We start from the raw sequence: 21,799 nt of genomic DNA, 5'->3' as shown, positions 1-21,799 counted from the left end.
TATGTTTGGCGTAAAAGCAACACAGCTCATCACCCTCAACACACCATCCCCACTGTCAAACATGGTGGTGGCAGCATCATGGTTGGGGCCTGCTTTTCTTCAGCAGGGACAGGAAAGATGGTTAAAATTGAGGGGAAGATGGATGCAGCCAAATACAGGACCATTCTGGATGAAAACCTGTTGGAGTCTGCAAAAGACCTGAAACTGGGACGGAGATTTATCTTCCAACAAGACAATGATCCCAAACATACAGCAAAATCTACAAAGGAATGGTTCACAAATAAAAGTATCCAGGTGTTAGAATGGCCAAGTCAAAGTCCAGACCTGAATCCAATCGAGAATCTGTGGAAAGAGCTGAAAACTGCTGTTTACAAACGCTCTCCATCCAACCTCACTGAGCTCGAGCTGTTTTGTAAGGAAGAATGGGCAAGAATTTCAGTCTCTCGATGTGCAAAACTGATAGAGACATACCCCAAGCGACTTGCAGCTGTAATCGCAGCAAGAGGTGGCTCTACAAAGTATTAACGCAAGGGGGCCGAATAATTTTGCACGCCCCACTTTTCATTTTTTTATTAGTTAAAAAAAGTTTCAAAAATCCAACAGATTTCGTTCCACTTCACAATTGTATCCCACTTGTTGGTGATTCTTCACAAAAAATAAAAATGTTATATCTTTATGTTTGAAGCCTGAAATGTGGCAAACGGTTGAAAAGTTCAAGGGGGCTGAATACTTTCGCAAGGCACTGTAGCTTTATAGAATTTTTTTTGCTATTTTACATACATTCTATTACAGCATTAAACAATTTTCCAATGTGACAGCATTTCATTAACGCAATTATTTACTGAATCTGTGTAGTCCCCACATTATAGCTCTAAATTAACAATTTAACCCAAGAGCAACTATGAGTGTTTTGATATGTGCACACACGTGCATTTACATCAAATCCAGAGACTTATATTATAGGTACCTACATTGTTCGCCGGTCCATTGCACACATAGTGCATAGTGCATAGTGCCTGTGTCTGTACAAAATGCTCACCTGAATCTCCAGCTGTAGCTCTGACTCCGCTATACGGCACTTTGTCTGCGTCTGGGACATTTGAAGCTCTGAGTCCTTCTTCACATACCTGCCTTCCATGTTGGTTTTAGCTTTCATTTCTTGCAGCTGATCCTTGAGGCAAGCGATTAGTTTGGTACGGCTCTGGGAATATGAAATGTTAAGCATGAAATAAAAATTCTAAAGCAAAGTTTATTACTATGTATTCCTAAGGTTGACAGGCTTGTGTGGTTTTCTTGTGCCCATATACTGTAGATGAGACTTGCCTGGACTGGGTGACAATCATCTCATGTTTATAGCTACTTTCAGTCCTAATTGGGCTTTTTGTCCTAGCCATTTAATAGGCTGATATTACTCAGACGTCAGAAAAAATATTTGTAAAGAGACGCACACAAAAGTATTGGATATGGAAGGAGCAAAGAACTGATTCAACTGTGAGTATTGTACTAAGCATTATTTAACTACTGTGAAAGTGTATATAAAAGCATTCATTATATACCATTAGTTTATGACTGTTAGATTAGTTCTTTCATTCCACTCGGCTTTCAGAGAACACATTTAATATCCAATAGGACAGAGGTATACAGAAATCACTTTAAACATTTTTGGCAATCGTATATATAAAATACTTCCTCCCCCTTTCCTGCCATTAAGTGACTATGTATGGAAAACCAACAAGACCCGTCAGCCTGTGAAATATCACTATACTTCACATTGTTTACTTAGAAGTAGACTTTATGGAAAAGCAGAAGAGCAAGATGTCAGATGTGTTTTATCACCATAGCAGACAAAAGTGTTGTTACATCAGTAGGTACATTTGAGTTAAAATGAACCAAAACACAATGCAAGAACTATTGGCACATTGCTATGAATTCACCTCGTATGCTTTATGTGTTGCCTATCCTTTATAGAAGGGGATACGTACAGTATCTCACATAAGTGAGTACACCCCTCACATTTTTGTAAATATTTTATTATATCTTTTCATGTGACAACACTGAAGAAATGACACTTTGCTACAATGTAAAGTAGTGAGTGTACAGCTTGTATAACAGTGTAAATTTGTTGTTCCCTCAAAATAACAGCACGCAGCCATTAATGTCTAATAAACCAAGTACACCCCTAAGTGAAAACGTCCAAATCGGGCCCAGTTAGCCATTTTCTCTACCATATGACCTGTTAGTGTTACAAGGTCTCAGGTGTGAATGGGGAGCAGGTGTGTTGGAGAATCTGGACAGCCGCACTCCGATACTAATGCCTATTGTGTAAAATAACAAAAATTCATATAGCAGCAGGGTACAGGATGAAATATCGGACACATTTCACACTCTCAATAGTGCTTAATCATAGCTACTCCAGTGTGAATGGGGAGCAGGTGTGTTAAATTTGGTGTTACTGCTCTCACTCTCTCATACTGGTCCCTGGAAGTTCAACATGGCACCTCATGGCAAAGAACTCTGAGGATCTGAAAAAGAGAATTGTTGCTCTAAATAAAGATGGCCTAGGCTATAAGAAGATTGGCAAGACCCCGAAACTGAGCTGCAGCATGGTGGCCAAGACCATACAGCGGTTTACCAGGACAGTTTCCACTCAGAACAGGCCTCGCCATGGTCGAAAAAAGAAGTTGAGTGCACGTGCTCAGCCTCATATGCAGAGGTTGTCTTTTGGAAATAGACATATGAGTGCTGTCAGCAGTGCTGCAAAGGTTGAAGGGGTAGGGGGTCAGCCTCTCAGTGTTCAGACCATACACTGCATCCAATTGGTCTGCATGGCTGTCGTCCCAGAAGGAAGTCTCTTCTAAAGATGATGCACAAGAAAGCCTGCAAATAGTTTGCTCAAGATAAGCAGACTAAGGACATGGATTACTGGAACCATGTCCTGAGGTCTCTGATGAGACCAAGATAAACTTATTTGGTTCACATGGTGTCAAGCGTGTTTGGCGGCAACCAGGTGAAGAGTACAAAGAGAAGTGTGTCTTGCCTACAGTCAAGTATAGTGGTGGGAGTGTCATGGTCTGGGGCTGCATGAGTGCTGCTGACACTGGGCAGCTACAGTTCATTGAGGGAACCATGAATGCCAACATGTACTGTGACATACTGAAGCAGAGCATGATCCCCTGCCTTCAGAGACTGGGCCACAGGGCAGTATTCCAACATAACGACCCCAAACCACCCCTCCAAGATGACTGCTGCCTTGCTATAGAAGCTGAGGGTAAAGATGATGGACTGGCCAAGCATGTCTCCAGACCTAAACCCTATTGAGCGGTGGAGGAGCACAAGGTCTCTAACATCCACCAGCTCCTCAATGTCATCATGGAGGAGTGGAGGAGGACACCAGTGGCAACCTGTGAAGCTCTAGTGAACTCCATGCCCAAGAGGGTTAAGGCAGTGCTGGAAAATAATGGCGGGCCACACAAAATATTGACACTTTGGGCCCAATTTGGACATTTTCACTTATTTACAAAAATGTGCAGGCTGTACTTAATTTTGTGAGATACTGTATAAGTAAGAGCAGTGGTAGACATTATTTCACCCAGGGCAAAGACTTCGTTTGACCCCCCTCCCCCCACTGAAGAGGATGGTGTCAGTAGTTTTTTTATTATTTTATGTCTTACAATTCTATTATTTTTTCAAGGCGGCTTCTCAGTCTGCCCTTACACTCTTTTTTTTTTTTTTTTGCATTCTTTATTTAAGGTTTTCTATCAATTGACAAAACTCCCACTCAGAATCCTCCTCCAGCAACTATAGGGACCCTTGTTCCTTCTGACACCCATGAGTAGTACCATTGAGTGATGTAATGTGGCATGTGGTGTGGTAGGTGTGACCAAATTGTGGTGACAGTGGGAAAGGCTTAAAGGAGTATGCCTAAATAAAACCAGGTCTATTCTTCTCTGGGTCAAGTACAGGGGTCAGGAGTGCAGACTAGCACAATTAAAATGAATAAACTGTATTTACTAGCAATCCTTAATTTCACAAAAAAGGCAAGTAAAAAAAAAAAAAAAAAAAACTATAAAATCTGTGTGCCTATCTTTATAAAATAATCCCTAGCTACTGTATAAGCAGCACAGATGATACCGGCTACATAAAAAATAAAGTGCTCAAAAACGAAAATAATGGTGATTACAATGTGTTTCAACGCACACTATATATATCATTATATCACTGTGCAGTAAAATGAAATATTTGCTCACACAGCACTAAGGGCTTGATTACATGCGAGATCATTGGTGGTAAAACTAGGCAATTGAGTCATGATTTTATGTGGCCCTTTGCTTGTCTTTATCCAGTCCTTGGGGCACTATTCCTCCCACTGACACGAGACACTATTCTGCCTACTGACACCAACAATGGAGTACAATTTCTCCCACTGACACCAACAATGGGGCGCCATTCCTCCCAATAGTACCAACAATGGGCGCCATTCCTCCCAATAACACCAATGGGGCACTATTCCTCCCAATGACACCAACGATGGGGCACTATTCCTCCCCCTAATACCCAAGTCCAGTCCGGCCCCCCTAAAGCCTGAAGGACAATAAACTGGCCCTTTATTTAGAAAGTTTGGAGACCCCTGCTTTAGGATGATGTGCCAACACACCACACTGAACTATGTCAATAATTTAATTTAATAGTGGATTTTATACATGTTAAAGTGGTTGTAAACCTCAGACACGATCTATGAACAAAGCATATCCTTCTATAGTGTGTACTTGTCTCAAGCTAGAGCACCAAGTGTCATTTCTTTCTGCTGCTTCATTCCTCTGCTATCAGCATGAGTCACTTCTGACAAGTTGAAGGGGGTGTGTCTCTTCCTTCCAATCAGCTCTCAGAGCTCCCCAGAATGTAATTTCATCTCCCGCCCCTTTTTTCCTGAACGCTTAGACAAGCTTTATAACTTCAACACTTTGATCAGCTGTAGAGAAGAGAAGACTGCAAATAAACAGGTACAATTTATGTAGAAGGATTTGTTTCATCTCTGTATCACCTAAGGCCAGTCACTTCACTTGGCATATGTAAGGATTTACAACCACTTTAAATTACATGGTTATCACTAGAAGATGATACCTTTTTGTTTTAACTATTGTGAAGTACAACCAAGTTAGCACTAGGGGCTTAACACTTGGCAAGGTATGCTGCTCCTCTGAAAAGTGACCCAAGCTTGGATAGCTTTTCAGAGGTGTTAAGCAGGCAGTGAGGGGCTGATATGTTGCCTCCTCAACACCTGTTTTAGCCCCTAAATGGCACACTACCATGCTTCAACCAGATACATTGCATGCAGTTGCAGAGCTGCCCAATTCACTTGAATAGGTTTGCTGTCTTTGCAGCTTTAGGTGGAGCGTTTAGGGGGCAGTAAAAAAGCTGCTCAGCCACATATTTTTATACCCGCCTCCTTCCCCCACCATAAGTGTAAAGAAGTCCTAAAGCATAGAAAAAAGTGAAACCACAAAGCACAGTACCTCCAATATAGTCCATCAAACAGCACATGTACCTGTACTCTAAAAGTGCTTCAGCAGTTAGCAGGAAAACTTCCATTTGGTTCAAGTCTTGCTATCTTCTGCTGGCTTAGGTCTCTGCCCACCTGTCAACTCACCTATCAGACCTGTATGAGGTACAGGTATGATAGGTGGGTGGAGACATAAGCCAGCAGAAGATGCCAAGACTTGATCTGGATGGTTGTTTTACTGCTAACTGTTGAAGCACTTTCAAAGCCCAGGAAGTGCTCCAAAACCCATCAGCTCTGTGCTACAGGGTGTGAGCAGGCCAGCAGACACTAAAGCCTGTGGCATCAGGGCAAGTCTCATGCCTGTCAGTAAGGTCCCCAACTAACAACTGTCCTGGCCCCGGCTGGGAAGAAGGCATCCCCAGCTCCCTCCTCCTGTCTTGTAAAGTCACGTACCAAGTCCACCAAGAATCAGCATTCATTGGTTATGATCAGGTGTAGCTTTCCTTGTCCTGCAAGAACAAGAGCGATGCACTTGCAGGAAAGAGGGGGGTGAAAGAACACATGCTTCACCCCCTCTGGCTCTCCCTTCCCTCCCAGCACTGGGCTGACAGGAGTAGTGATGCCTCTTACACTACTCCTGTCAGCAACAGCACCTCTCTAAATGCGGCGCCCGGGGCACATGCACCCTCTGCCCCCTGTTTTGCCCCAGAGTAAGAGAAAAGGCAATTGGAAATTAAGGGTCCTGTAACGAATTTTGTTTTGTACCCAGCTTTTCACACTTCTCTTCAAATTATTTTCTTGTATGCAACAAGATAAATTAACTTTTCTATCCATGAGGCATGTTCATGTCTGCTCCTTTTGGATGTGTAGTGGGTTCTGCTTTCAGCAAACTATGCATTAGTGTATTTAAAAGGCACAATTGTACCACTCTCACAGCTGACCTTAAAGACATTTTAAACCTTCCTACCTGCAGATTAGTTTTATGGTGTTATCTATTCCACTGCATCAGCAATCTATGGTAGAGTAAATCTTCACATTCCTGTGTCAGACGTTTCAGTTTCTGTTTAAAAATGTGGCATGGCTCTCCACAGGGTTAAGGCTATTATTTAAATAATAATATATGCACATGATTTTGCAAGCAAAAAAAAAAATATTTTTTTACAGAGCATTGCACCTGCAATCGGTGGATTGTGGGTAAAATGTCAGGCTCCTGCACACTCTCCCTCCAGCATTATGTCCATACCTCTGTACGGGCTTTCAATTACAAAGCTGGAGGAAGAGTAATGGACTACAAGGGTGCTGATGAGAAGATGGGACTTGTTTCTTTATTCACAGATTTCTGTGAATGAATGATGTGGCTGTGTGGTTGCAGCTCGGCACAGCTACACAGTTTTAAAATGTGACATCAGGTGTGGGGAGAGGATCTCCAACCTGCTGTTACAGAGGGGCAAGGGAAGGTGCTGCATAGTAACATGTTACTAAAAGTTAACTTATCCTTTAAAGCAGTGGTCATCAACCCTGTCCTCAGGGCCCACTAACAGGCCAGGTTTTATGTATTACCTTGGGGAGATGCAGACTAGAATACTGAAATCACTGAGCAGCAAATGATATCACCTGTCATGTATTTCAGTTATCTTGCAAACTTGGCCTGTTAGTGGGCCTTGAGGACAGGGTTGATGATAGGATTGCCACCTTTTCTTCAAGTCAAACCCGAACACTTTAGCTGTGCATGGCAAAATTTAATTTTTATGGGGGGATGCTGTAGACTCGGGGGGGTTCACCCTTACATCAGAGTTCCCTTTTACATCAGAGTTTCAAGCATTTACCCCTTAAATTAGGGTTCCCAAAGCCAAGCACCCCTTACTTCTGAGTCCTCCTTACCTTACAGTACTTACTCACTTGGAGGCAGGAGAGAGGGGGAAGACTGCAGTCACAGACAATGGATGGTGAGCTTATTCACCCAAGGATGGAGTCTCAGGCATCGACGTCTTTCCTCCATGATTTATCTGCTGAGCTTCAAACTCCCAACACACACATCCCTTTCCTGAAGCACAGAATGCCGGTGATTGGAATGTGGGTGGGCAGACAAAGTGGTAGGGGCGGGAGGAGAATGAGCAGATCAAACCCTCTCTTCTCTCCTGTCTGTGTATGAGGGTGGGGCTCATGTGCACATCTATGCACTCAATGGTTGTGCTACTTTGTTATTTGGGGAGTCGCAGTCCATTCTGAATATTGTGTCTGGGTTTACAGGCCGGTTGAATCCTGGATGGATGGAAACCCTAGTTGATGCCCACTGCTTTAAAGTATGAATTCTGTGTGTAATCTAAGAACTGACACTTCTGTGAAAAAAACAATATATCCCACAATCACTGGCTCTCTTCAGGTGAGGGCTAAACATTAATTAGATCTAACAAACAGGCAGAACAATTAACAGAGAGATAACCATGTGTTTTTATCACATTAGCATTTACACATCTGTTATGCAACACAAAAGAAATGGCAAGGCAAGCACTGGACACTGTGACCTGGAACAAGGTAATGAATCAATTTGTCCATTTAGCAAACCGGAACAAGCTAGGTGAATGACAACATAGACATAGGACAATTGATCAACCATGACACTACAAACTACAGCCACAACATGCGAGTCCATCATTACAAGGTAAGGCAAACAAAAGGACACAGGGAAAAGTACTATACTAATACCTAGTTAAAACATTTGAAAGTGTACAATTGGGGGTTATTTACAAAAGGCAAATCCACTTTGCACTGCAAGTGCACTTGGAAGTGCAGTCGCTCTAAATCTAAGGGGTAGATCTGAAATGAGTGGAAGCTCTGCTGATTTTATCATCCAATCATGTGCAAGCTAAAATGCTGTTTTTTATTCTCCTTGCATGTCCCCCTCGGATCTACAGGGACTTTAGTGCAAAGTGGATTTGCCTTTAGTAAATAACGCCCAATGTCTTTAAACACCACTGTGTTTAGTGGGCCTTGAGAACACCTTACTAACTGACCCCATACATAGTATATTAAAAAGCATCAAACTGCATTCAGGTATTGCAAACATCATCACTCCAACCTTTGTATTACCTGCAGCTCCACTTTTTTCTCCTGTCTTACATCATGCAGTTGCTTCTGCAGTGCTTTGATATTTTTTCTCCCTTCCTGTTCTCTATGAAAAAAAGCAAAGTGTAACTCATGCCAGATTGAACATGTTAAAGCCAACATCCACAAATTTGTTTAAGCGGAGTTCCACTCGTTTTTCAGTTTATTAAAAGTCAGCAGCTACAAAAAGTGTAGCTGCTGACTTCTAATAAACAGACACTCACCTGTCCCATGATGCAGCGATGCGGGTGCCTGAAGCCTCAATTCTCTCCCCCTCCTCTCCTTTGCGCCGGCATCTCTAGTGTGGGTAACTGGCTGTGACTGCTTGTGGCTTCACACTGCTCTGTCCTGAATGGGCGAACAATCTTCTGAAAGCCTGTGACGTGTCCCAGAAGATTGCAGGAAGGAAGGAGGAGAGGAGGAGGAGTCGCCTAAGCGGCGCAGGGGGAATTGAGAGCTGGGTACCTGTGAAAACTAGGTACCCACTACCCCCCCCCATGCCAAATGTGGCATGTCAGGGGATTAGGAGTCCTTGAAGTGGAAGTTCCACTTTTTGGGGGAACTCCACTTTAAGTTGCATGTCTAATATTGAAACAAACATTATACCTGTGTACATTAAATAACATGTAGCGGATGACATTTTGGACAAAATGTCACATGTATGTAAATTTAGTTTTTGCTTCCTGTTATAGGCCCCTAATAGACCTGCCTGGTCTGGGGTAGGGATCCATCTGTTCCCGAGTTTCGGAACCTACTGGTCCGAGCGCAGTAACCGAGGGAGGATTTAAGGTGTCCGGTTGTGCTCTCGGCTTGGGGGGAACCACAGCTCGTGGAAGTGACCGGGGAAGGACTCTTCGGAGGAGGGCCGACAAGTGGCATCCTGGAAAGTGCCTGGTTACTGAGTTAGGAATGACATTGATGAATTCACGTTTTTCCAGTACCATTGAGGAGACAGAAAACGTTCCAGGTACTGAGGAAAAAGGTTCCTGTTCACCCTTAGTTACAACTTGTACACGTTCATAGGATTGTTTCAAGTATTTGAGTCCACATGCTGACTGCCATGATCTCTGGCTAGAGATCTGTTCAGCCTTGAAGTACCCAGCTGCGAGTGGCTACACTCTGGGTGGAATTAGAGACTTTGCTAGACCCGCAGTTCAAGGTGCCTGAGTTCTTCACCCGTGCCCTCTGTTCCCTAAGAGACTGTGTTATTGGATGTTATTACTGCAAAATAAAAACCTCTCAAAAGGACTTTATTTGTGTCAGCGTTCAAGTTGTTGGGTATCAACCCTGGGAACCCCTAGACGTGGAAGAGCAGGCCAAGAGAAGGTAACTGGTAAGCCCAATAAGTCAAGGCCACCCTGCAAGGGTTGTGGCTGCTACAACATTCTTTGCATCCAGTGAAAGATATGACAGATGCAAAATCTAAATCTTTTCCTATACCTGTTACTTGGCACAAACTGGGGGAATTTACAGAGCCAGTCACACTGGAAGTACAAAATAGGAATTATGTGTACAAGAATTAGGTCCAACTTCTTTTGTTAATGCCTCCCTCTAGTGGTATGAAGCAACACTGCACCAATTTGACATGCTTCCGATCTAAGATAGGCAGGTATCTGAAGAGGAAATGATAAAAAAAAAATGCTCTCAGAAAAATTTAGCAGAACTTACTCTTGTAAAAGCTCTCACCTGTCTATTGTGCTGTAGAAATTTGCCTTTTTCTCCTTTTCCATAACAACAGCATGCTGTAGGCTCTGAAATGATCCAGTGGTTTCCAGCTCCTTTAACATATCTGTGATGACATCTGCTGCAAATTGCCTGTTCGAGAAAGAACTAGAACTTGTACCTGCTATTTTTAGTGAGTACACCAAATTAAATAATGTGCCAAATGCTTTTGTTATGAAGGGAAACCTACATTATAAAAGTCAACAGCATTCACCTTCATTTTTTTTTTCCATAGTTTCCCACATCAACAAGTCTCATCAGCTAGAGCAGTGGTTTCCAAACTGCAGCCCAGGGGCCAGATGTGATCCTTTGCTAGCCATTTTCTGGACCTTGGGGCACTGTTCCTCTCAATGACACCAGTGATGAGGCACTATTCCTCCCACTGATACCAACAATAGGACACTATTCCTCCCACTGACACCAATGACGGGGCACTTTTTCTCCCATAATACAAATGATGGGGCACTACTCCCCCCACTGACACCAATGATGCACCATTTCACCCCAAAATAATGGGACACTACTCCTCCGGTTGACACCAATGATAGGGCACTATTCCTCCCACTGATTCCAACAATGGGATAATATTACTCCCTCTGACACCAATGATGGGGCACTACTTCTACCCATAATACTAATCATGGGGCACTATTCCTCCCACTCACACCAATGATGGGACACTATTCCTCCCACTGACACCATTGATGGGGTACTACTCCTCCCACTGACACCAATGATGGGGCACTATTTCTCCTCATAATACCAACAATGGGACACTAATTCTTCCCACTGACACCACCGATGGGAGATCATTACTCCCACTGACACCACCGATGGGACATCATTACTCCTACTAATGATGGGACATTATTACTCCCACTGACACCAATGATGGGACATTATTACTCCCACTGACACCAATGATGGGACATTATTACTCCCACTGACACCAATAATTTGGCACTATTCCTCCTTTTGACCACAGGTGAAAGTTATTTACTGCCACTGACCACCAAGCCAAAGCAATTTCTTTTTACTCCCACAGAATATGTGACATTTGCTATCCCTACGGGGCACAGTCCCGCCCCCTAAAGCCTGAAGAACAGAAGACCGGCCCTTTGTTTAGAAAGTTTGGAGACCCCTGAGCTAGAAGATAATAAACAAATTGGTTATAATAAGGTTACTGTTAGGGCTCACCTGTCGGCCTGCACTTTCTTCAAGTTGTCAGACGTTAACGGACTTTGCCTTACTGCTTTGGTAAACTGTTCATTGCTTATTTTTAGCTTTTGACTTGTTTCATGCACCTGATCCTTTAGGTCCAGGAACTTGTTTGACAAAGGAGGAGGTGTTAACTGACGACTAGAGTGTGAGCCAATCAGCTCCTCAAACCTCCCTTCCAGCTGTCTCTGTGTCTTCAGAATTGTGCCAACCTCATTTCCAACCATCTGAAGTCAGACAAAAATAAAAGATGATCAATATAACTGTACCAGTTTCACTTTTACTGAAATTAGAGTAAAATGTCTTTCCCAAAAAGTTTATTTATGAGTTTTATTCAGTTACAATGCAGACACAAAAAGAAGACACCCAGGAGTCAAATAAGACATTGGGGTGAACAAAGAAGAACAGACAATCAATATGGACCTTTCGTGGATAGGAGGATAAAAGTAAATATTTCACGGTATATATACAGTAATGTGTTTGCCACTTACTTCAGTAAAAACAACAGACTCAAACTGTAGATTTATACACAAAGTACATGAATAGAGACATACATGTCATTTACTATGGCAAGTAGTTCAAAAACATAACAGCTTGTGGAAGGGCCAAAAAAGAAACAGCAGTGTAATATTAAAAGTGGGTGTAAACCCTCACATATACCCAGTGAAGTAAACAGCCTCAGATAATACACAGAGATGAAACAAATCTCCCTACATAAGTTTAACATGTATATCTGCTGTCTTCAACTTTATATTATCTTTAGAAAGTGCAAATTGTGTTAGAGATTTTCTCTTCCTGTTCAGCACTGGGAGTGGATTCTTTGCATAAAGCCAAGACAGCTGATTGGAGGAAAGGCACACACCCCCAGTCCACATAGTCAAAGGAGGGATGTGCAGCGCTGTGCTGTGACAAGACCAGCTCTATGCTAATCTTTTTATAGCACCCACCCGACACAAATTTCAGGCTAGTTGGTTGAAGGAGAACTTATCAGAATTTATCATGCTGATAACAGAGAAATGAAACAGCAGAAAGACACAGCACTTAGGTCAAATTTCATGAATCGGGTTTACATTCACTTTAACCACTTACAGACCGGACCATTTTGATGGTCAAAGACCAGACCACTTTTTGCGATTCGGCACTGTGCCGCTTTAACTGACAATTGCTCGGTCGTGCGACGTGGCTCCCAAACAAAATTGACGTCCTTTTTTCCCCACAAATAGAGCTCTCTTTTGGTGGTATTTGATCACCCCTGTGGTTTTTATTTTTTGCGCTATAAACAAAAATAGAGCGACAATTTTGAAAAAAACGCATTATTTTTTGTTATAATAAATATCCCCCAAAAATATATAAAAAAACATTTTTTTCCCTCAGTTTAGGCCGATACGTATTCTTCTACATATTTTTGGTAAAAAATCGCAATAAGCGATTATTGATTGGTTTGCGCAAAAGTTATAGCATTAACAAAATAGGGATAGTTTTATAGCATTTTTATTAATAGTTTTTTATTATTTTTTTTTACTAGTAATGGCGGCGATCAGCGATTTTTATTGTGACTGCGACATTGTGGGGGACCCATCGGACATTTTTGACACATTTTTGGGACCATTGTCATTTATACAGTAATCACTGCTATATAAATGCAGTGATTCCTGTGTAAATGACACTGGCAGTGAAGGGGTTAACCAGGGGGTGGCAGTGTAGGGGTTAAGTGTTCCTAGGGGTGTGTTACTAACTGTGGGGGGGTTGGGCTTTCATTTAGTGAACACTGATCTCTGCTCCAATCACATGGAGCAGAGATTAACGTCACTAGTTGCTAGGCAGAATGGAGAAATGCTGTTTACACGGCATTTCCTCCATTCAGCCGTCCCGTGAGACGATCGCGGGTATGCGCGCGGCGATCGAGTCCACGGGTCCCGCGACCGGACTCACGGGGGTCCTGACCAGCGCGGGAGCGCGCCGCCGGCGGCGCACTCCCGATGGCAGGGCGGCATTGAAGATTGGAAGTACCTGTACGCCAGTATGCCTGCCCGTGCCATTCTGTCGACGTACATCGGCGTGCGCTGGTCGGGAACCGGTTAAGCCAACATATTAACCTCCCTAGCGGTAGGATTGTGTCAGATTTGTGATGCTAAAAGCGGTACATTGTTTCACATGGAAATTTGGGGTTTTATATTGTAGGCTTGTAATTCTTAGGAATAACTCACTTAAATCTATACAAACAAGAGTCTAGTAGATATCCTGGGTATGATTAAAGTTTTAAACAGAAAATAATGAATTATAATATTATAAATAATTATATTATATTACAAATAATAATAATACAATTTATTCAATGATGTAATCAAATCAAAAACACTGAAATTTGCTCAGTTGCTAAATTGTAGCTGTCGTCACTTTCAGTGTTTGATGACCAATATCCCTATACAAATCACTATCGCTCAATTCTGCAAGTGTTCTAATTTACTATCGCTGTTTTCTAGCTGGTCTAAAACCACTTTTGATGTAAAGGGATGCTTTTTGGTTGCTATGGAAAATCTCCAGTTTCCAGACAGAAAGAACAGTATATATAATATAACACTGCATGCAGGGCACTAAACAAAGCACTAGGGACAAAAAGGATGTGAAATGATTTGATACAGTAATGTAATCTGTAAGATTACAGTGTACTGTATGTGTAATGTGTTTTTCACTTTTTGGATTTTGGCGCCGGGCTTCCTTCCTTCCCCATGCGTCGCAGCGCTCACAAGGAACGGAGCTTGGCACTGCGATAGATTAGCGGAGACACAGCTCGCACACACACACAGCAGGGAGACATCGCGGGATCCTGGGGACAAGGTAAGATGTACATGAATGCTGCGATACAAACCTGTAGCTCGGGCTTACTGATTTTGGTAATGAAAGTTCACCCTGAGCCACCAGGGAGGTTAATTAGACAAGCAACAGCAAACAGAAACTGTATTAAAGCGGGGTTCCACCCTCAAGTGGAACTTCCGCTGATCAGAACCCCCCCCCCGGTGTCACAATTGGCACCTTTCAGGGGGGGGGGGGGTGCAGATATTTACACCCACTTCCAGGCATAGACTCCCGTGGGAGTCTATGCCTCTTCCTGTCCCTGCGTGCTGTCTGCTGGGACACACATGGGTCCCAGAGAAAGTGCAAACCATTCCTATTGCACTGCGCTACTCGCGCTTGCGCAGTAGGGAACCGGGAAGTGAAGCCACAGCGCTTCACTTCCTGATTCCCTCACCTAGAATGGTGGCGGCAGCAGCCGAGAGCCGAGCGATCGATCGGCCTCGGCATCGCTGGACCCCGGGACAGGCGAGTGTCCATTTATTAAAAGTCAGCAGCTGCAGTATTTGTAGTTGCTGGCTTTTAATATTTTTTTCCACAGTGCAATCCCACTTTAAGCAAAAAACTAAATTTAAAAAAAGAGGGATGAGGGGAAGACCCACTTAGAATACCATTGCACAGAACAATATCAGCCAGCGTTGGATAGTAAATGCCCCATGAGTTCCATACAGCTTAAAATTTTTCTAATGTGTTTCACAATTTGGTCGTAATATGTTCCATTTGATAAAAGAAAATCGAACATTGCATACAAAATGAATTACATTATAGCACTGCATAGGTTGAGTTAGGTGAAACCTCAAACAACTTTAGACCAATCAACAATGAACTTCCTAAAAGCAGCATACCATAAAATAATTATGTGTGTGCGCATCATAGATCCTTGTAGATGTTCACTTAACAGAATGAACCTAGACTATTAAATGGTGTATTTTCTTGCATACTTGATATCCAAAATGGGTAATAAATACTGTATGTGTTCTCCACCAGGACAATTAGATCATATAAGGGTAGGGCAACAGGATGGTGATCACAAGTTCAATTTTTTTCTCCTTGTTCGGCACCAAGCAAGGGCCACATGACAGGCCTACCCCGGGGGGGGGGGGGGGGGTCTTCTGGGCTATGCAAGGCACCTTTAACAGGATCACTGTATTATACATGGGGTACCTTTTGTTCTGTGCCATCTTCATCGATGCCCTTGGACCAGGCTAAGGCTGCCGTGGGGGAATATTGAACCTTAAGGCGGGCCTCTGCTTTTAGAGATGAACGTACACCATGTTCACTTGTACTGTAACTGTAATCCAAGTAACTCTCGGGTCCTCGTGCCAATGTACACCTTCTCTGTAACTTGTATTTGGGAGGGACATGCTTAGCTTTGTCCACATCCACCCGTCCAGAGTATCACCGCTTCCTCACTCCCAGTAATGGTATGGGGTCCCACCGTGCACATAGCGCAGACTGCACGCACCTCACATAGCTCTTCTGTACCTGGGCACAGGCTGGGGACCTCTGTGGTGCGAATCAGCTCCCAATGCTATGCGAGACGGACCATTCACAGACAGAGTGCTGACAACAACTCCATCCTGCAAGAGGCTATCTGACCTATCTCAAGCACACGCTCAACGACAGGCTGCTTGGTGAGCTTCCATTACCCTAGGTAAACACTTGTTTGCACTCCACACCGTGTTAACTACAGAGCTGTCTTCTGAATAAAACTACTTGTTTTAATTTTTTACCCCCAGCACTTGAAGTTTATAACCTTGGGTAACTTCAGACCAAGAGGGAACAAGGTTTCAATACTTTTCAAGTAAAGTACAAAAGGCATTACAAAGTTCAGCATACATTTTCCCTAATTCCCTAACCTTAACTCAGGCTGTGTGCTGCTCCCATATGCCTGTAAAAGGTAGTGTCCATGAAATTACAGAGTCCATCAAAGGTATTCTCCAGCCGCTGGTGTCTTTGGGGTAAACCCCAAGTTCTGATGACTCTACATCCAGGTAGTAACAAATGACATCCTTCTGCTCCTCACAGATGTTGTTTTCAGTCTCAATCCCTTCCAGGTCCTGGATCTCTCTCGGCCCTTTTATGGGCCCTAGACCCCTTAAGGTCTTTCCTGGCCTCCAACTCTCAATCTCGGACCACTGTACCTCTTATATAACACAAGATCAGTGGGTCGGACCCAGGGGAAGCCTGTCAAAAGATCAGTTCAGGACAACGCCTAACTAGATATTTTCAACCTGCCCATAAGCAAGGTATTAAAACCACCGTCAGTTTGGATTAAAGATGTCACACAAAGAGAGAGTGAACCCTGCAAAAGACAAAAACAAGAGAAACCTAGAAATAGAGAAAGATGTTCAGAACATTCCCTACTCAAAAAAAGGCTGCTGGGGTGGACAATTGAAATTATAAAAAGGAATGAAATTGCTTAAACTTTGCTACAGGCTTCTTTGTAAGTTAGTCTTGTGACCTGTACTCCAGAATGGTTGACCGTCCTCCTCACACAGATGTGACTAAATACTAAGGATGAGCTCCGGCATATGTTTGCACAGCCCCATGCAGAGCCCGCCAGGAAGTCTGCACTGCGCTGTGCGAATCACAGTGAGATGTTGTCCCGATGTGTGGCTGTAGAGATCGGGAAATGTCTCACTGCCTGTGAATAGTGCAGTGCCCACTTCCTCTTCTCAGACTGCCCTAATAGCAAACCACTTGCAATTCAGACCAGAAAGTTAGCACGTAAGTGATAAGGGGGGTGGCTCCAGCCGCGGTCTCTCTCCTGATTAAACAGATTGTTGGCAGCAGGAGCCAATGGCTCCTGCTGCTGTAAAACACACCCAGTGATGCAGGGGCAGGACCAAGTCCAGCTGTCTGTGTCAATTTAGCAGCAGAAGGACTTGGGAGCGAGCCCGTATGGGTGCCCCCAGGGAAAGTGGCTTTCTGTAGGGGGCACCCGATGAAGAGGAGGGTCCAGGAGCGCCAGTGGGGAATCCCAGAAGAACAGGATCTGGGCTGCTCTTTCCAAAACTATTGCACAGATCAGGTAAGTATAGGCATGTTTCTTATTTTTATTTAAAATAAAACAAGGGTTTACAACCCCTTTAATGCAGAGAAAGCATTAAGGTAAAAAAATAAAAAATTTCTTTAGAACCAGAACATAGGCAAGGATTAAAAGATAAAGATCTTTAGACATAGTAAAGCTGGGTACACACTAGAAGTTTTTTTTTTTGTTCAACCCAGTGGAGATCACGTTACTAACACAAGCGAGATTAGTGCGGAGGTCTCTCCTGTTGTGCGTTTATTTTCTGACAGGGGCTGCCCCCCCCCCGCCAGAACACACTGGATGTGGGTCAGATGTTAGTTTTCCAGCATGCCTGTTCAACAGAAGCTGGTCGCGAGACCAAAAGTCGGCCAGCTCCTGCCAAACCAACCGATTTTGGACAAATTTTGGCTCATGTGTACAAGGCTTAAGTGACTAAATCAGCTGCTGAAAGAATTTAAAAAAAACAAGGGTGTAATATCACTTTAACTACAGCTTGGTTGCTATAACAAAGTCCCATCTTGGTGAGCCACACATATTACAAACATTTCAGCAAAATACATTGCAGAATTTTACTCTTTTTTTCTCTTCTGAATATATTAACACACGCCGGAAACAAACAGTAAAACTGACATCTTTGTGGGAGTGTCGGCCTTTTAATTACCTGATCAATCTCAATCTGTAGATCGATTTCTGTACAACCTCCCTGACTTTAAATGGATTGAAATTTGGCTGGTCCCTGCTGAACAGGACACATTTCATTCCCTGTACAGGGGTTGTACAAAAATATGTAACACTACATAATTTGCAGGTGTGAAAGTAAAGACATGTTTTGCGTTGAAAGAGGAAGTGATGTAAAATTATTTTGCTTCCGCTGTGTCATGAGACACTAGCTAATAAATGGAAGCCTCACTTTCATTATTTTCTGCATGTGCAGATAGTAATATGGAGTCATGTCGGAGCTTACTGAGCTTCAAAGAGGAAAATTGTTGGTACAAACAAATATACATGTGGCGCTGTTACTGAAACAGATCCTATAGCACTGAAGTCCAAGTGAACAGCTATGCAGCCTAAAAATAGTCTATTGATTCAGAACCAGCCTTAGCAGGGAAGCAGAAACGGTCTCCAAGATATGCAAGAAAAAACAAATGCAGGCGCCTCCGAGTTAGACTGTAAAGTGTGTATTAATAAAAACACATTGTAACCTACATCTAGGTAAAGAAGGCGATCAAGCCTGTGAGGTCATCCCCTTTAGCACTGCGATCCAGGAAGTGTTCCAAGCCTTTCTCCAGCTCTCCACCATAATGCCATCTTCCTGCCAGCCGGGAGAGCCCACAGAGCTGCTGAGACAGTATACCTTCTACTGACCAGTGCGATGGATGCCCCACAGAGCATTTACCCACAGACATAACCTTCCTTGATTACCTAGATGTAAAGTTACTATGTGTTTTTATTAATACACACTTTACAGTCTAACTCAGAGGCACCTGCATTTGTTTTTTCCTGGAAAATTGTTGGTGCCTGTTTAGCCAGTCCCTCTGTGACTGAAGTTGCCAATTCTTTTTCCGGTTTTGCGAGGTACAGCATCAAAGGTTATGATGGCATATGCAGTTTCCAGGAAAACATGGTCTGCTAAGCATAAGCACAGTCAACATGGTCAACTGACCGAAAGAGGCGAAAGGACAATGTGCAGGATTGTGGCTAAAGTGATTGCAGAGCGCAATCTCAATCCCTTGAAGACTGTGCTGTCACTTTTGCAGCAGTTGTTTTCTTATTCCGGGTCACACAACAGCTTTTGTTGCCTGCGATTTTGACAAATAAAAAGGATATTTTTCTGTTATCTTGCCCATTGCTGCAGTTAGGAATTTGCATACTTTGATTTTCACTTAGAAACAATTACTGGCACAAGAAAACTCTTGTTTGAGCTTTGCCATTCAAAAGAAATATTAGCGTGGCACACTATTTAGGAAAGGATAATTAAAGACCCTCTTGCCACTTACATCACTTTGGCCATGATAGGAGACAGGCATGATAAAGCCTAGAATTGAGAGCTGATCCAAACTATCCTCCAGCACTGTGCATACCCGCAGCACATCCAACATTGGTAAAGACATTCTCTTCTGGATCTTTAGGCAGTGTTCCAGGCTCCTAAGAAGACAATAACAAAATATAGAGAATTCAAATCTTGTTTTATATACAGTTAACATACTTTGGGGGTCATTTGATATGATGAGTGGATATAGCTGTCCTTTATATGCCCATCCCATTCATAAAATTTGGGCCGTGGTGTGTAGACAGCAAAGCCCCGCAGAGTTCTCATGTGTTCAGTCATGTGACCTCAGAGATGACTAACTCCTGTCTCTCTCCCTTTTTTTTTTTTCATAACTCCAATTTATTTCATTGCGCTTTAATGGCTTTAGGATCACCACACATTACAATCTGATTGTACACTGTCCATAAAATCTAATGCCAAGTATGTAGAACAAGGGATTGGCTTATTGGATCATTTCAGTAGGTCCTAGAATTACATGGTTTTGTTAAACCTAAAGCTTATTGCAAAGAGCCTGGTGATCCATAGGCCTGCCATAGATGGTTTAAATCTCAGCCGAGATTTTAACCATGTATTGGGCAGGCTGAATGTACTCAAGTTGATTGATTGGGTACAACCAGCCTGCTAGATTTTACATACGATTATCACTAGTGACTGGTATAGCCTCTAGCAAGCAGCTTCTCCCAGCAGGGACAGCTTCCCTCACCCCTCCCACCGGGAGAATACAATGGCTCAGCAGAAGGCCGTGGTTGCAGGAAAGAAATTCACTGTGTATATGGCCAGCCATAGAGTACCGAACTAGAGCACAGACCACATATGTATAGCACACTGCTGTGTTTAATAAATAGCATTTTTATTTTTTTCTAGGCAGCAGTGCAGCCATACTGCTGCTTTTTTTTTTTGTAATTCCTTTTACTGCTGCTTTTTAAATGGGCCACCTTACAAAATTTTAAGATGGTCACTATACAATCAGAATGTATAATCTCAATACAATATCCTTTTGATCTACCAAAACTACATAATACAACAACAAGCCTAAACAAACAATTCAGTTGGTATCAGGCATGCCTTTGCACTACATAATTGATGGTAGATCTAAAGGAGATTGTACAAACACATTGGGATTGATTTACTAAAGTAAATTTTTTTCTGCACGTGATCTGCAAGGGCACAAGGAAAACAATTGTTCTCTATGTGCTCAGTTCACACCACAACACTGGTATTGTAAAGATTTTTTCAGTGCAAGAATCTGCAACGTGTATAAAACTCACTAATTCATGCATGAAAACTGATGAAACCCATGTCTCTGCAAGTGAAATCTGTGTGTTTTTTCTTTGGTGTTATTTAATCCCAATGGATTTTTTTTATTATATAAAACGAAAAAAACACTAAAAATGAGGGTGCTCATTGGATTTTGGGCTCTGTACATGGCTAGGCTCCCAAAAAGTCTCACACGTGGTATCTCCATACTCAGAAGCAGTAGAATAATGTGTTTTGGGATATATATATTTATATTTATTTATTTATTTATTTTTTTCCATTTTCCTAAAACCTGTGGCAAAAAAATAAGATCTTCCAAAAATTCAACATGCCTCTCAGTAAAAACCTTTGGCTGTCTAGTTTTCAAAAAGGGGTCACTTGTGGATTGTTCATACTATCCTGGCATTTTAGGGCATAGAAAAATGTGATAGGTAGCCAGGAAATCCAACGTGTAAGTAATGCCCCTTTAAAACCTGAAGGTGCTCATTGAATTTCGGGTCCCTGTATGTGGCCAGACTGTCATAACTTTGTCAAATTTGTGTAAAAAAAACAAAAAAATTCCGAAAACTTGTGGCGAAAAATAAAATCTTCCATGGACTCAATATGCCTCTCAGGAAATACCTTGAGGTGTCTACTTTCCAAAAATGGGTCATTTGGGGATGTTTGAACTGTCCTGGCATTTTTAGGGCCTCTAGAAACATTATGTGTATGGCCAGCATTAGGAGTTTCTGCCACACTCATAATGTTGAGCCTACATGTAATGTTCAGAAAAAGTGTATGCCAACATAAGCTTCCCCCACACATCCACCCCATGCTTCTAATGTTGGGCATACATGTAATGTTCTTTTTTTGCTCAGACTGTGGGCTGAAAGAAAAAAAAGAACCAAACAGATTTCTCCATTTACATCGATCCATGTGGACGAAGAGATCTCTGCCAGAAAATTTGTATGCCCAACATTATTAGCTTCTGCCTCACATCCACCCCATGCTTCTAATCTTGGACATACAGTTATGTGAAAATGTATTTGCCCCCTTCCTGATTTTTTATTTTTTAGCAGAT

At 42.6% G+C, this 21,799-nt stretch overlaps 1 protein-coding gene across 2 annotated transcripts in view; it reads right to left on the bottom strand.

The window, feature by feature from the left end:
* Positions 1–21,799, bottom strand: part of DRC9 (dynein regulatory complex subunit 9) — a 49,625-nt gene that overhangs the window by 20,132 nt on the left and 7,694 nt on the right. For both annotated transcript variants that reach the window (XM_077487693.1, XM_077487694.1), the window contains exons 2-6: positions 19,430–19,577; positions 11,525–11,772; positions 10,292–10,420; positions 8,591–8,672; positions 1,040–1,201 (exon numbers count right to left, since the gene is read on the bottom strand). In XM_077487693.1, the coding sequence (XP_077343819.1) occupies positions 1,040–1,201; positions 8,591–8,672; positions 10,292–10,420; positions 11,525–11,772; positions 19,430–19,543 (735 nt within the window). In that variant the 5' untranslated portion in view covers positions 19,544–19,577. The remainder of the gene's footprint in view (positions 1–1,039; positions 1,202–8,590; positions 8,673–10,291; positions 10,421–11,524; positions 11,773–19,429; positions 19,578–21,799) is intronic.

Source organism: Lithobates pipiens, unplaced genomic scaffold (assembly GCF_037356315.1).
Source record: "Lithobates pipiens isolate NorthernLeopardFrog02 unplaced genomic scaffold, aLitPip1_a1.2 Scaffold_18, whole genome shotgun sequence".
Lineage (NCBI taxonomy): Eukaryota > Metazoa > Chordata > Amphibia > Anura > Ranidae > Lithobates > Lithobates pipiens.
Note: the sequence above shows the minus strand (reverse complement) of the source record. Positions and strands in the feature narration are given on the sequence as shown.